General features: G+C 31.0%; 1 protein-coding gene across 1 annotated transcript; it reads left to right on the plus strand.

Annotated features, from left to right (window-relative positions):
* The first annotated feature begins 1,151 nt into the window (after positions 1–1,151).
* On the plus strand, positions 1,152–7,481 carry LOC123888375 (1-acyl-sn-glycerol-3-phosphate acyltransferase 2-like). Its single transcript, XM_045937419.1, has 11 exons — positions 1,152–1,553; positions 2,035–2,157; positions 2,595–2,634; positions 2,776–2,849; positions 3,107–3,166; positions 3,594–3,671; positions 3,846–4,004; positions 5,786–5,911; positions 6,472–6,564; positions 6,788–6,874; positions 6,993–7,481. The coding sequence occupies exons 1-11, from the start codon at positions 1,473–1,475 to the stop codon at positions 7,233–7,235; spliced, it is 1,164 nt and encodes a 387-aa protein (XP_045793375.1). The 5' UTR covers positions 1,152–1,472; the 3' UTR covers positions 7,236–7,481.
* The last annotated feature ends 8,852 nt before the right edge of the window (positions 7,482–16,333 follow it).

Here is a 16,333-nt window from a genome sequence, read left to right on the forward strand (position 1 = left end):
AACCCCGATCCTAACGTTCGACACTAGTTAGTTGAACTAAAATTTATAAACCGTCAAATCAATGTTTACATAAAAATTATTTACATTTAATGTCCAACCTATCTCGGAAAAACATATACCTATTTCTCTCCAACCAAGCAAAGATATAGAGAAAGAAAAAGATGTTTGATTTTCCATGGGTAAAAACTAAAAACTACTACTACTACTACTAAGTAGTAAGGGCCTGTTTGGTGCGCAGGATAGCATAATGACATGATAGGATATAAAACAGGATAAAGATATGATATGATAACAGCAGGATAACAGTTATACTCAGTTATCATATCCTGTGTTTGGTGCACACAGGATAACAAACATGATAACTATTATATTTTGTTTTTAATAGCTCATAATAATATGATAAGATATATAACATATTTAAATGACAATGACAAAATTACTATTGTAAAACAATTGTTATTTTTTTATAATTATTTTGTAATACTTTTAATTTTATAAATAAAAAATATGAATAAGTAATCAAATAACTTTATATAATTTCAAATAAAAATTATGAGAAAATAATCAAGTTTAATTTTTTATATGAATCATGATCAAATAAATAACTCAATAATATATACATGTTAGATAAGCCAAATAAATATATGATATATCTCATACGTAAATAATAAAACTACTATTGCAAAAGAATTATATTTAATTTTTTATAAAATTTAAATTAATATCCCTATTTGTCAATTTTTTAATAATCATTTTACTTTAAAATATTGTAATTTTAGTAAAATTTTGATTTTTTAGAATATATAAATTACAAAATTACCCTTGTGAGAAAATCACATATATATTTAAAAATTAATTATTTTATTATTTATATTTTATTAATTTTATTTTATGTATTTTAAAATATATTTTATTTAATAAATTAGTAATTTTTTTTTCTTATCCTATCCTGCTGGTAACCCAGCTCAAATTCAGGATAAGAATTATAACTAGAGAGACATGATAGGATAAGCTTCAGGATTAACTTATCATATCCTGCTGTATCACCAAACACTAGATTGCGGCAGGATATGATACAGTTATCCTATCCTGTCTCTTATCCTGTGCACCAAACAGGCCCTAATAGTAGATGAAGGAAAATGAAAAAGTTTAGTTGAAGTAAGTGGGGGAAATTAAGTCACATAAAGAGTGTTGTAGTTAGTGTGTGGTTCCATTGTCCTTTGGAAAATCCTCTCAAGTTGAAGAACTAACTCAAAGGACGACGAAGACGAGACTCATTTCTGTGTATTCAATTCCATTCAACACACACTCTCTCTCATATTAATCTCAATTCACATTTATAAATCAATTCATTCACTCTCTCTCTCTCTCTCTCTACCCATCCATTTTCTCATTTCTCTGTGTGCTGTGTTCCTTTCCTTATTGAAATTTCCGCTGTTTCTGTCGAAGACACAGACACAGACAGAGCGGGCATGGCTATTGCAGCGGCTGCTGTTGTGGTTCCAGTTGGCCTGCTCTTCTTCGCTTCCGGCCTCATCGTTAATCTCATCCAGGTTCCTCCCTTCTTCTTTGGTTTCATCGACAACTTTGTTTCTATCAATATGCAAATCTTACTGTGTTCTTTGCAATATTAACTTTTCTATCTGTTAAAACCCACTACCCCAAATCTGAAAAATCACTAGGGTTTTATTATACTAGATCTTAACCCACTTAAGGGCTACTTTCAATTTGACTTATTTTAACTTATCTAATCATAATCTGTTTTCAACTTATTTCCATAAGCTCTTCAGGATAGTTAGCTTATGAGAATTGTTTATAGCTTGTGAAAATGGAAAACAATTTGACTATATTTTATCTTTTGTTACAAAAATAGCTTATAGATATAAGTACTTATGCTATAAGTGCTTAATAAAAGTTGTTTATCCAAATATGGCTTAATTAGTGACTTGGTGTTTCTTTTTGTGAGTTTTAAGTGCTTGAATTGCTTCAGCCAGTTCATTTGACTTTTTTTTTTCTTTCTTTCTCTTGTGTTAGGCAATATGCTATGTCCTTATAAGACCGTTGTCAAAGAATTTGTACAGAAGGATCAATCGGGTGGTGGCAGAATTATTGTGGCTTGAACTTGTTTGGCTTATTGATTGGTGGGCTGGAGTTAAGGTGCTTAAACAAGTTTTAATTTCTCTCAAATCCTTTTCTTGATTGTTTGTATTTGGAACGGAATATAAGTTGATTTAATAGTTTTGCATACTCAAACTCTAGGATCTGTACTGCTATCTTTGTCACTTCCGATGTAGTAACTTGTTAATTGAGAATCAGTGCCTTCACGGTTCAACGACTAGTCTAGTTTTCAAGACATTGCATTTACTTGGTTTGTTGATTTTGGCTAGCCACTAGCTATATGCCTATATGACACATGGAACTAATATATTCTTTTGCTATCTTTCCTCGACTATTGTTTAGTATTTTCAAAAAATTTAAAGGGAAGACTAGTTATTTGAATGGAAAGACCTATGAACTGTAGTTTAGCAATTTATTTGTTCATTTTGTTTCATTAGGATTAATCATATCTTCCATTTGGAACTTTTTTGCTCCAGGTCCAAATATTTACGGATCGCGAAACTTTTAATTTGATGGGTAAGTCTTTTGTTAACCTATGCATTTGACACTAGGTGCTTTATCTCCTCTTTATTTTGTCTCGTGTGTAGGAAAACTGGACTTGCTGCGGACAACTTTTTTTTGTATATTAATCATCAGATTCTATTTTGAATTTTTCAGGTAAAGAACACGCACTTGTCATATGTAATCACAGAAGTGATATTGATTGGCTTGTTGGATGGGTTTTAGCTCAGGTGATTGTTTTATTTGGTATGACCTTTTTCACATCTTAAATGCAAGAAATTTACACAAATTCACTGTGTATGCTCCAGTAGCTTATAACGAATAATTTGATATTATCACGACAAGACCATAGGACACTTATTTACTCTTTATGTGTGGGCTATTGTATAATAAGTTTTGGTATTCATTGACTTGCTATTTTCTATTTGTGACAATGTCATTTCTTTGTGCTTCAACTACTGAACTATTATTCAACATTATCAAACAGCGTTCAGGTTGCCTTGGCAGTACTCTAGCAGTGATGAAGAAATCATCAAAGTTTCTACCGGTATATGCTTCACCATGACTTTTACTTCTGAAATGATTGTTTCCACCCGTATATGCAGTTTAAGGGTTAATAGCTTTTGTCAAAAAAAAAAAAAAAAAAGGGTTAATAGCTAGAAGCAGTAACACATATTTCTAGATCATATCATTCCAATTTCTCTCGGTTCTAAAATAGTAATGGAAAACTTTTCTAGTAATTAATGACATGGTTTTCTCTTTAGATGATTTTGAATCTAGTGAAATTTTAGGTGTAACTTACCTGCTTGGAAGCTACAAATACCCCTGTTTTCTCCGTATTAATTAGGCATCGTTTTGGCTCATACTTATAACCACTAAAACATTAGAACCATAAAGCAAGATTTTTTGATTGTTGTATACTATTCAGTTATTTTCCACAATATTGCGATATTTGCTAAGTTCTACATCTGCAGGTAATTGGCTGGTCGATGTGGTTTTCTGAGTATCTTTTCCTGGAGAGAAGTTGGGCCAAGGATGAAAACACCTTGAAAGTATGAGTTTCTAAACTTTATTATTTTATACGTGCCATTCTCATAATAGATTTCATGCTTGTGGTTGTTATAATGTTTTTTTCTTATTTGTGCATATAGTTTTCTCTCTTACTGAACTACCAGGCTGATTAAATTTGGGAATCTCGTTTGAATGTTTCATCATCTTATTTGCAGTCAGGTATAAAGCGGTTGAGCGATTTCCCTCTTCCGTTTTGGTTGGCTCTCTTTGTTGAAGGAACACGTTTTACACAGGTCAAACTATCGGCTGCTCAGGAATATGCAACCTCCACTGGATTGCCTGTTCCTAGAAACGTTTTGATTCCTAGAACTAAGGTGAAGTATAATTTTTGTATTCTTTATTTCTTTATTTACCTTCTTCCATTACTTTAACTTTGATAGATTGGAAGCTATGTTGCATGGGCTATTCAATGTGCAACTTGCATATACTTGTAAACATAGTAGGATTAGTATTGCTCTAGCTGGCAAGGGTAGCTATAGGGTAAACTCAGATTGATTATCTTGTGGATAACACATTTATTACTCAATAAATGAAATGTTTTGAGGACTAAAAAGACACTAAGACGGGGAAATTAGCGTACACAAGTTTTATAAATTCGGTTGAGTTTGATTTTTGGGTACATGTTTAATTTGATTATTGATTTGTAAACAAATATGATCTCCCTTTTATTTTTCAGAGTAGTTATTGTGCCTTTGATTTATTGTGTACATCTTTTATTATTGGTTACTGGACCATGTCTTTTTTAGATTTTGACTAAGCAAAATTAGAAGACCATCTGTGATGCGGACAACATAAGGTTTCTGGTTTTATGGGGTTGGGTGGCTTATTGGGTGCTTTGAAATGTACCTGTGGGGATTCAATCTCATATGTGATGGATTTGATGGAAAGTTTTGGAAAGGAATAACAGGCTTTGATGGGTTAAATTATTATTGCTAGCTTCCAAGTAAAATAATTTTGGGCATGATTGAAGCAAACTAAGAAGAGAATGAACATAGTGTTACATCTTGCAATTGTTTGCATCAGATGAAGATGCCACCGTCATTCATCTATCCGATAATCTATCACAAACTGAACTATCATAATAGGCAGGGTTGATGCTTCTTTCTATTGTTTTCTCTCTCTGATATATTCGGTATTGCCTATATTGGATAAGGATCCAGATCCTCTCCTTCCCCAACTCTCTCCTTCTCTCTCCTTCTCCAAATCTGAACCGCTAGATTAATCTAATGGATGGGAGGAAGTCTTTCAAAAACAAGATGCCCTACATCTTTTCACAGCAAACTTTTTCCCCTTCATCTTCCACAACAAATTTACTGCAACCATTTTTTTTTTCAAAATTAGAAACGGTATATAAATGCAAGCTTCCATTGTCATACTTCTCAACCTCAACAATACTGTCCAACATCGACCTCTGAGAACTGCAACCCGCCGACTACCGCCGCCAACCTGCCCTGTGCGTTTTTTCGTCATTGTTGAACGCTGCCGCTGCATTGCCGACCACCGTGTATCCTGCCGCTGCGTTTTTGGTTACCGTGAATAAGATTTGTCCAAGTGGGGTGGTGGTGGTGTCGTTGAATACATTATGAGATGAGAAGCATATTGGGTTGAAGAAAGGGTGTTACGATTCAGAATAAGATTTGTTTATTTGCCATTTAAAGAACCAGGCGTAGCAACCAAAACATTTGCGTCCAAGTTCCGTTGCGGGCATAGAACAAAATGTCTTCAATTCCTTTTGTCGTTTCTTCTGCAACAATTTCTACTCTGCAGAAGCTTTGAAAGGATTTGCACATCTTTCTTTATTTTCAATTGTTGTTCAGAAAAGAAAAAAAAAGATTCGTTTTATTTTTTAGTTTTATTCTGTTAAATTTTGAACCATAGGATTGATCTAACCGTCCAAATTTGGAGAAGGAGGGAGAAGGAGAGAGTTGGGGAAGGAGAGGATCCAGTTCCTGATATATCTTATTATTTCACATTCTTATTTATTGGACCATATTCATAATAGGCTGTCCGCTACCAATTATATTAGGGCCAATTGTTTTTGCTTGTAACTTGCTCTAACTATTCACTCAATTTTTTTTTTTTTTTTTGCTTTCAGGGGTTTGTTTCGGCTGTAAGTCATATGCGCTCATTTGTTCCTGCCATTTATGATGTAACAGTGGCAATCCCCAAGAGTTCACCTGCTCCTACGATGCTAAGACTCTTACAGGGGAAACCTTCTGTGGTAAGCCACTCAAAATCAAGTTTTGGAAATTAATTTGTTTTTCATACTTCCCTTTATTCTTTCTCTGCCCATATTTTATTATGTACAGACACATCATATTTTAAAATAACTACATTTGAAGACTTCATCAATCTTCCTTTCACGCCTTAGATATTTTTATGGCTTAATTACACATTTGGTCCCTTACGTTTATTTTAGGTTTCAATTTGGTCCCTTACGTTTAAAAAGAATCAATTTGGTCCCTTGCGTTTCCATTATGTTTCAATTTAGTCCTTTTCGTTAGTTTTGTCACTAACACCGTTTGAATTATACACGTGTCACTGTGTCAAAGTGTCCACGTGTCAGTCCACATATGCAAATTGACTGCCACATGTGACAAAATTGACGGAAAGGACTAAATTGAAACCTAATGGAAACGTAAGGGACCAAATTGATACTTTTTAAACGTAAGGGGCCAAATTGAAACTTAAAATAAACGTAAGGGACCAAATGTGTAGTTAAGCCTAGCCTATTTTTATTTAGATAATTTCTTGTTAATCCAACTCAATTTGCCGCCACAGGTGCAAGTTCATATCAAGCGACATTTGATGAATGAATTACCAGAAAAAGATGAAGCTGTTGCTCAGTGGTGTAGAGATATATTTGTGGCCAAGGTAAGTGCTGTATGAAATTCTCTTAACGTTTCTGTATTTGATTTTTCTTCTGTCGGTAGTTATTTCTGGTATACTTCAGTTTTTGCAGTGAACTTCATCAGTAGTAGATTTTGAAAAATTGTTCACCATATTTGCATGCACCGTAGACTAAATTATATATTCTCGTGCGTTGATTATTCACTAATATCACTCATTTATTTACCTCTTGGGGCTGGGGCACCAGGATGCATTGTTAGACAAACACGTAGCTGAGGATACTTTTAGTGATCAAGAGCTGCAGGACGCTCGTCGACCAATAAAGTCTCTTGTGGTTAGACACTTTCTCAATATGTCTAACTAACATTGTTATTTATTAATTATTCTTTTTCTTTGCACCGTTTTTATATAGATGTTTTCCTAATGATCCATCAATATCATGTCGAGAACAGGTAGCTCTATCTTGGGGTTTTGTGGTTGTTGCTGGCACTTTGAAGTTCCTACAATGGTCTTCGTTGCTATCATCATGGAAGGGTGTTGCATTTTCGACTTTTGGTTTGGCAGTTGTTACTGGCCTCATGCACATCTTGATTTTATTCTCACAGGCAGAGCGTTCAAACCCATCCAAGGTAGCCTCTGCAAAACGGAAGAACGAGGAGGAACAACCTTTGACTACAAACGGCAAACAACAATAGCTGATTACAGATGTGTTTGTTCAAGCCCAAATCTGGCATAGATAGGATTATGGTGAACTTAAAGTTGACATTTATGCGTGTTCAGTGACTCGCTTAATCCTACTCATTATTTTACCTTTAAAATCTACCCTGTGGTATGACTTAAATTCTTATGTGGTATGTATTTGTGTATGTTTAGTTTTCAACATAATTAGGATAATAACTTTGTATTCATAATCTTGAATGGCTTAGAAAAATTCTACTTCATCTCTTGTTTTCCATTTGGATAATTTTGTTCTTTTAATAGTCCTGAATTCAGAGTTTTATGCAAGGTTGTCAAATTCGAGTTTTAACTAAATTTGAAATTAATAATTTTATTTTAGAAATTTAAGTGTTATGAATATTAATTAAAGAGAATATAAAAAAATTAATACATTATTAATTTTAATTTCAAAAATCAATTTTAAAAATATTAGATAGTTTACACTGGATTTTCTCTCATTTTCTTGAATTGAGTATGACTATAGTCATGCATTTCAATAACAAATATTGTTGGTGTTGGTTGAAAACTTACATGTCGAAAAGTCTTCATTTTTTCAACAAATAACACCAATATATACCCACAATATGCTTATAAAAAAATACTCACGATATATCTTGTAAAGAATAATATCATTCTCTTTTTTTCTTTCTTTTTGCATTTATTAAATATGACTCTCTAAATCATTGATGGCATGTAAGAATGAATATTTTTACTAAAAAGAATGTTAGAATGAATATTATATATAATTGTACAAAGTGATTGTATTGTAAATTTTAACCCTTGTCATTTTATTTTTACTAAACCCTGTTACATTTATTAATGTATCTATTATTTATTAAATAACTTATTATATTTGAATAATTGAGTAAATGTTTGTAATATTCTATTATTTTATAAAAATCTAATTACTTATATGTTTTATCTCTCACACGTTTTCATCTATTCTTTTGTATATTTTTCTTTTTCCTATTTTATTTTCGCACACGTTCATAAGATAAGAGACATTGTTTGTTCCCTGCAGGCTGCTATAAGCAAAAATTCACTTTTAGAATAATTGAATAATTGATATACTTGATCTATAATATAGACCGAATATTATTTTTTTGACACAATATATACCGAATATTAAACCTTATTAAAATACTCACAAGTATAAAAAAATGTTACCCCTCCAATTATTATCACGTATTGTTATTAAAAAAATTAAGTGTCTCTCTAAATACTTAGACATATCATTATATTTATTACCAATATTTTTAAAAAGATTTATGCTCTGTCCAAAAAATAAATTATGTTTAAGTGATAAAATTGAGCTTTTCAATTGAAAAAAATTGAATCGTTCAAGTAGGTAAGAAACGTGCGAGTTTAAATGATTTTATCGAAAGTCATATATAAAAACATAGAATCGATAGAATTTACGATTTAAAACGAGGATTTACATCCAACTTTAGGCCCCTTCGCAATCATCTTCTCTAATTGTTGATCCTGCACAAGACAACCAGATTTTGAGAATTCAACTCTACAATCATTGTCGATCATCTTCCCTGATTGTTGATCTGCACAAGACAACCAGATTTTGAGAATTCAACTCCACAATCATTGTCAACTAATTGGCCAACTGAAATAAGATTGCTGGTGAGACTAGAGGAACCCTAAATGTTTTTGAGAGAAAATGAAATATCACCAATTGTGGTAGCAAACCATAATCTCTGCCTACATCTTTGCTCACTCTCTTATTTATAAAATTTTTAATATTAAAAGATATATGAAAAAATAAATTAACATTAAATTTTCATAACAAACATCGTGAATTAAACAAAAATTGACATTGAATCACAACAATTAAAAATTGCAATATTGATTCAAATTGAACAAATACATATGAAATAAAAAAAATAAAAAAACCGAAGGTTATGAATAAAATCGGATTACAAAAAACTTTATCGATAGAATTTACGATTTAAAAACGAAATTTTAACAACTTTGCTTTTATTATCTACACATGTGGCTATTGTCATTATCCAAAGAGTGTTTATTCGTATGCTACTTAGCTCTAGATATGTTTACTCTAAAGCTACAGAATAATGCTAGCAACACACTCTTTAACAAACACACTCCAACACACTCTCTTTTATTGGTTGAAATTCACATAGGTCCCATAAAAAAATGTGGACCCATATAACTTTTATGGGACCCATATAAATTTTAACAAATAGAATAGAGTGTGTTAGAGTGTATTTGTTATTGAAGTGTGTTGCTAGCACTCCTCGAAGCTACATGTTACTTAGCTCTAGATCTTATGTTCTTGATATTCAAAAAAGAGAAATGCTTTTTCATATGAAGGTGTTTTCACGATAACAATGAATTACGTGGCTATATACTTTATTTAATTTTTTTATTTAAAAAAAAATACTACCGCTTAACCTGAGTTGAGATCCTCTCCATTTTTTATCATTTCTATTTCTTCCATTACCAAAGTTTTTAAATGTTTTTGGGTGTATAAAAAGTATTTGGACCCACTTAATATCACATTTTTGCATTTATATTCCCAAAACTATATAATAATGGAGGAAATGGAAATAATGAGAAATGGAGAGCAGGAGAGGATCCTAACTCGCTTAACCTCATCTCTCATTTTTGCTTATCGTCTCAAAGTTTTTTTTTATTTTTTATCTTATCGTCTCAAAGTTAAAAAGCGCAAAAATCGTGAAACTCGAAAGGCAAGATTGAAGCAAGCCACTCATATTCTCTAATATTATTGCGGCCTTTCATCCATTAACAATCATAACACCACGGTTCCTTTTTTCTTTCTTCAAAACCTAATTTGATATTTATCAACCTAACATATCAATTTTCTTTACTCAATTTTTCAAGATCCACAACCATAATTTTTATTCTCTATTATCACTAGGTTGATTTCCTTGATAATGTGTTTTCATCTCTCTTTTCTTGGTACTACTTTCTTTACACCTCTCTTTACCAATTTGGTTTATGAGGCTGTAGTTTATTTATTGACTTGTGGTTCATTAATGTTTATGTTTTATCAGAGACAACATCTTGGTCATTTTATACATGATGTGTGTTTTAAAAAAACTTAATAATTGTATGGTATTGGACTATATATGTGCAGCAAAGACACATAGCAGTGTTTATTCCTTAATTTGATTTTGGACTTGAAAATGAAAATAAATAAATTCTATATCCACACCTGATCTAATTCACCAATTTGTTTTTGATTTGGAGCTAAATTGTTTATAGTACCATATTCAGTCCTCGAAAGATACATTTGCTCATACTACAAATGTACACAAACAGAGAGAAAACATAGATGTTATTCATTTAAAAACAAAATAAGATTTCATTTATAATCAGTGGCGGAACCAGAAAAAATATTGTGGGTGGGCCGAAAAATAGTCAATCTATTTTTAAATTGAATTTTTTGCTCCTCTATTTTCCATGTTACAATTTTGGTACCAACAAACTATATTTTTACTCTAAAAATTGTGATTTTTGGCTATAAAGGTGATTTACTGTCTCCAACATTGAATCTAAAAATGAAATATCAAATTTGAGACCAAAATTCACAATTTTTTCCCATTAAAATTTGGCTAATTTTACAGCAAAAAAGTAATAAAAAAATATTAAGATAGGACTAAAATTGCAACAAATGTGAAAATATGGGACTTGAAAAATTTAATATTAATTAAACATATTTTTTTATGTCATTTCATATTTATATATGCTAGTTCAACTGCTAATTTTATCCATTATTATAAATTCAATTAATTATGAACTAACATTTATATTAATACTTGAACTAATATGTACCGAATTACTTATAATTATCAATAATATACTCTAAATTAATATTTACATTAATATTTGTACATATATATACTGGGTGACTTAAAATAATTAATAATACATTTAAATTAATATCCTACATATAAAAAAAATTATTTTTTGGGGGTGGGGGTGGGCCGTGGCCCACCTCAGCCCACCCCTAGGTCCGCTGCTGTTTATAATATAAATATTGAAATAGATATATATGGCTTTCTTTTATTTATAACTAGACTCCGACCTGTGCATTGCACGTGTTTTTGTGGAGTGTCATATATACGATTTAAATTATTATGATTAAAATTGCAAGTATAAAAATAAAATGAAATCAAAATATAAATATAGTGAGATCAAAAGTCTCATATTAATTAGCGGTTAAAGTCAATTCTTTGCAAAGTGATGCAATATTACTTGATGCAACATTTAAAACAATAGCTCCTCTTAATTGCAAATTGAGCTCATTAGTTGGGTTTTCAATTATTTTGATGCATTAGTTGGTTTATCATTTTATAGTGATATTTGTTTTCAATAATATTGATACCCGTGAAATTAAAGTGCATTTAATTTTTATAGATATGGAGTTCATTAGTTGGGTTTTCAATTATTTTGATGCATTTACGTAGTTTCAAGGCTTCAAAGTATGAGGGGTGAAAAAAGGATGAGGGGGACAAAATGATTAAATTTGTATTAGGTTTAATTAGTTAGTTAATGTCTTGGTTCTTTCGAACGATCTGTTATTTGGTGAAACTCATTAATTATTTAAACTCAATATCTTAGTTTATCGAAATATATCTTTTTGATAGTACATTTTGTTTGGGCAACATAGGGGATAAGAGCAATTAGGGCTTCAAGTTGGTGGTTTGGGTGGGCTTTGTTTCACAAGGGTTAGTGAATTTCTCCTCCTGATTCCTTACCCCCTAAAATTGCAACATTACCAATGTCTGGAAAATAGAATCGGGATGATAAAAGCCGGAAACTGAAATAAAAATTAATATTTTGCACAATCGGATTGCACAAACCAAATGTTTTGATGTTATGAGACAAACAAATTTGGTAGTTCATACTATTATTAGGGCGGTCAATGTTTTGGCTAATTTCCATAGATTTGAGATTATTCCCTTATGTATTAACATTTATTAGTTAATGATATAAATTAAGTTTATTTGGTTAAAAAAAAAACCAAATGCTTTGAGAACCGAAAAACAACAAATAGAAAGAAAAAAAAAACACGAATCATGACAAACATAAACTATCAAACAAAACAATCTTGCATGTATAAAAAGTAAAAACATATTTAGTTCACTAATCCTATACATTTTCATTAATCTTTGTCGAGGTCGTCTCAATATTAACTAGGGGTGTTCGCGGTTCGGTTTGGATCGGTTTAGAGGCAAAAACTCATCTGATCCAAAAATAAATTTATTTGCGGTTCGGTTCGGTTTTGGATGACAAACAAAAAAACTCCAATCCGATCCGATCAAATTATGCGGTTTAATTTGGATCGATTTTTGGACATCAAAATTATAAAATGTAAATTTTTTTATTAAATATTAATATTATAAAAAACACTATAAAATAATAGTTTGACTTTTTTGACAAAATAAATATTTAGTTTGATGTAAGAAATAACATATAATACATTAAAAGTTAATATTTTGGAAATATATTTTGGAATGACAGTTGTCAATTATATTTTTTTTATTACAAAAATTGTCAATTATATTTGAAACATATCAAAAGGTGAAAAATTAATTAAATTAAACTAACAAAGAGTATTAACAAAATTTAAAATGAACAAAAAATAGGTTAATGCAATATATATTCATACTAATAAAAGATAAATAAATATTAAAATATATGTATGCAGCCTAGTTTGGCTTTGATTGGTTTTGAAAAATTGATCCGAAATTCAATCCGATCCAGCGATTTTCACAAAAGGACATCCAAACACATCCAAAAATATTCGGTTTTTTACGGTTTTCGATTTTTTGGATCAGTTTGTGGTTTTTATTTGGATTGGTTTGGATTTGAGCACCCCTAACATCAACACCTTCAATCCTTCATGATGTACGTGTATCATCACATGGTTTCTTAACTTCTACATCAAGAATACTAATACACTATGAGTCCAGGCTCCCTCCATTTCATGATATATCTATCAAGATTACTCTGACCAGATTACTAATACTATACCCACACATTCTAGCAAAATATGGTGGGCTAATAAGAGCAAATGGACGATCGTCCTTTAAATACTTGTAATAAATGTTACGATTGTTACACACAATGTAACCACAACACACTGCATAAAATTTAAAAATATATTTTACTTGCGTACAAAGTTATCTCCTTTCAACTAAATTTTCTCTATATGTATAAGTCAATAATCGAACTCTTACCAGATACTTAAGGTGATCAAAATTTCTATCATTCAGACTAATTCATTGTTGCTAATTTTTGTGCGCAATTTTATTTTTTAATTTAGTTTTCTGTCACTTAGACTTATTCAAGTTGAATTGGTTTTTCTTTCATAATATTTATTCTAATTAGTTGGAAGTAGAAATTTGTTGCATTTATCTATAAATTAAATTTTGGCCTGAAACTTATTATTCAATTCACTTTTATATCAACTATCTTTTAATTTAAATTTTTTTTGAAGAAATCTTTTAATTTAATTTTATAAACTCAATTTATTCAAAATTGAATTTCACTATGTCAAAACCCAAACACAAACCCAAAACAAAAGAATGCCAAAGTGATTTCACAGCCAAATAAGAATTCAAATCTAATCCTCTCATAAAAACATAAAATGGATCAAGATTATGAGCATATTATGATCTATTTAGCTTTTGTGGGGTATGAGGATTAGACTTAGGGTATCTAATTCTACAAAAAAAGATATAGGGTATCTTAAAGAAATCTCTCTAACTTAGTCCTTATCAAATACATTCTTTTCTTTTACATAGTCAAATACATTCTTTTCGATCATAGGAATGAATTCATTAATTATATATATACGGGGCTTTATGTATTATAGCTGTCATAGCCAGAGTATTTAAGTGTCAAGATCAAAGTTACACAATGAAAATGACTTCATTTTTGGACTTTCTTGGGTCAATGATGACACAAATTCGAACTCCATTTTATCTCCCTTTGCCCCTCCTCTATTTTTTTTTATTTGCTGATTTTTTTTCCCACTAAAAACCAATTATTTAAATTTTTTTAATTTATGAAACTAAAAACTTACTGTTAAATCCTTAAATCCCTCATTTAGTCCATATCAAAATTGTAAGGGGTAAGATTATTCAGCCTTTTAAAGTAACAATATTTCAAAAATGTTTTCAAATATAATATTTATTTATACTGGTTTCTTAAACATAATTTTATGAGTTAATTTGGATTTTGGAAGATCTCAATGCGATAGATATTTTGTTTAGTCCGTAAAACAAATAGAGTTTAATGGATATATTCTGTTAGTGTAAAATAATTTTAAAATGACAATATAAATCAAACATTTTTTCATGTCATACAATTAAAGTGAATGTAGTGGAACGATTAATGATTTGACGGAATAAACGGTTATTATTGAATAATAAATGTAAAATTATTTTACAATGTTGGTACATATCATTTTCTCAACAAAATAACTAATACTTCCTTAAAAAAAAAAACTATACCTATAAAATATATTGCAAGATCCCGATCCAATCTAAGAATATTAGAGTTGTTAGTTGAACACTTGAACTATAACTTATGAATAAAAAATTATTTTAACGTTTATAATTAATTTTTAGAACTAAATTGCCTGAACCTACAATTTCAAGAATTAATGTGGTTAAGTGATCGCTTATTTCTTAAATAGAGATGAAAGTGATTGTTGACCAAGGGAGATGAAAGTGGTTTAACTTATGGATCATGAAGACACTTGTTAATGATAAAAAAGATAAAGGCATTGAAAATAATATTTTTTATATTTTGAAATTTTTTGACTACACGTGTTTTAAAATGATTATCCAATTTATTTATTTCTTTAACTAATTCCCCAAAGACACTAGTTAGTTGTTCTAATAGAATTCAAATTTTATATGAAGAGATAAAAGAGATGATAGAGAATGTTAGAGTCACATAGCTTGCAAGCCAAGGCATTTGTATAGCAGGCCAAGGCATTGTATAGCAGGCCTTAGTGGCGCGCGCTAGAGGGCTTGCCTTGACATTGGGCCAAGTTGTTAGGCTTGTGTATGTGTATCTCTCTATATATAGAGAGCTTGTATGATTGGAATGATTAATGAGAAAGCAATCCCCTTTGTTTACAACATTTGGTATCAACGAGCCTTTCACTAAGACTTGTTTGTTAGAAAGTTTGTTACAGTTTGTTACAACGGTGCAACCGTTTCTGTTACTCTTCTTCCTCATTCTTTCTTCGTTTCTTGCTCTCTAAGCTTCATCCATGGCGGATCACTCTTCGTTTATGCCTCCTTCCATTCCTAAATTCGACGGATTCTATGATCATTGGGCTGAATTGATGGAAAATCTACTGCGTTCGAAAGAATATTGGAGTTTGATTGAGAATGGAGTTGTGGTAGCTCCTGCAAATGCTACACAAGATCAAATCAAAGCTGCTGAGGAAAGTAAATTGAAAGATCTGAAGGTAAAGAACTACCTCTTTCAATCTATTGATCGCTCCATCCTTGAAACCATTCTTGTACGAGGCACTTCTAGAGACATTTGGGAATCTATGAGAAGAAAGTATCAAGGTTCTAATAAGGTGAAACGTGCTCAATTGCAATCATTGAGGCGTGATTTTGAAATTCTTTGCATGAAAGAAGATGAATCTGTCACAGATTTCTTTGCAAGAACCCTTGCTATTGCCAACAAAATGACATCACATGGTGAAAGATTGACTGATGGCAACATTGTTGAGAAAATCTTGCGATCAATGACTTCCAAATTTGAGTATGTTGTATGCTCAATTGAGGAATCACATGATGTGACCACCATGTCCATAGATGAACTCCAGAGTAGTTTACTTGTTCATGAGGGAAGAATGAAGATTCACAAAGTAAAAGAGGAAGAGCAAGCTCTGAAGGTGTCTAATTCCAATCTTGGAAGAGGATCTGCAAATTCTAGGGGTAGGGGTCGTACCAGCTCAAGAGGGCGTGGGAGAGGTGGTAGATCAGCTGCAAATACCTCAAAAGAATTTGTAGAATGCTATAGATGTCATAAGCTTGGCCACTAT

Source organism: Trifolium pratense, linkage group LG6 (assembly GCF_020283565.1).
Source record: "Trifolium pratense cultivar HEN17-A07 linkage group LG6, ARS_RC_1.1, whole genome shotgun sequence".
NCBI lineage: Eukaryota > Viridiplantae > Streptophyta > Magnoliopsida > Fabales > Fabaceae > Trifolium > Trifolium pratense.

Coding starts and splice junctions, on each gene's coding strand:
- LOC123888375 (XM_045937419.1), top strand. CDS start 1,473: ATGGCTATTGCAGCGGCTGCTGTTGTGGTTCCAGTTGGCCTGCTCTTC. Junction 3,167..3,593: donor AATCATCAAAGTTTCTACCG/GTATATGCTTCA, acceptor CTACATCTGCAG/GTAATTGGCTGGTCGATGTG. Junction 3,672..3,845: donor AGGATGAAAACACCTTGAAA/GTATGAGTTTCT, acceptor TCTTATTTGCAG/TCAGGTATAAAGCGGTTGAG.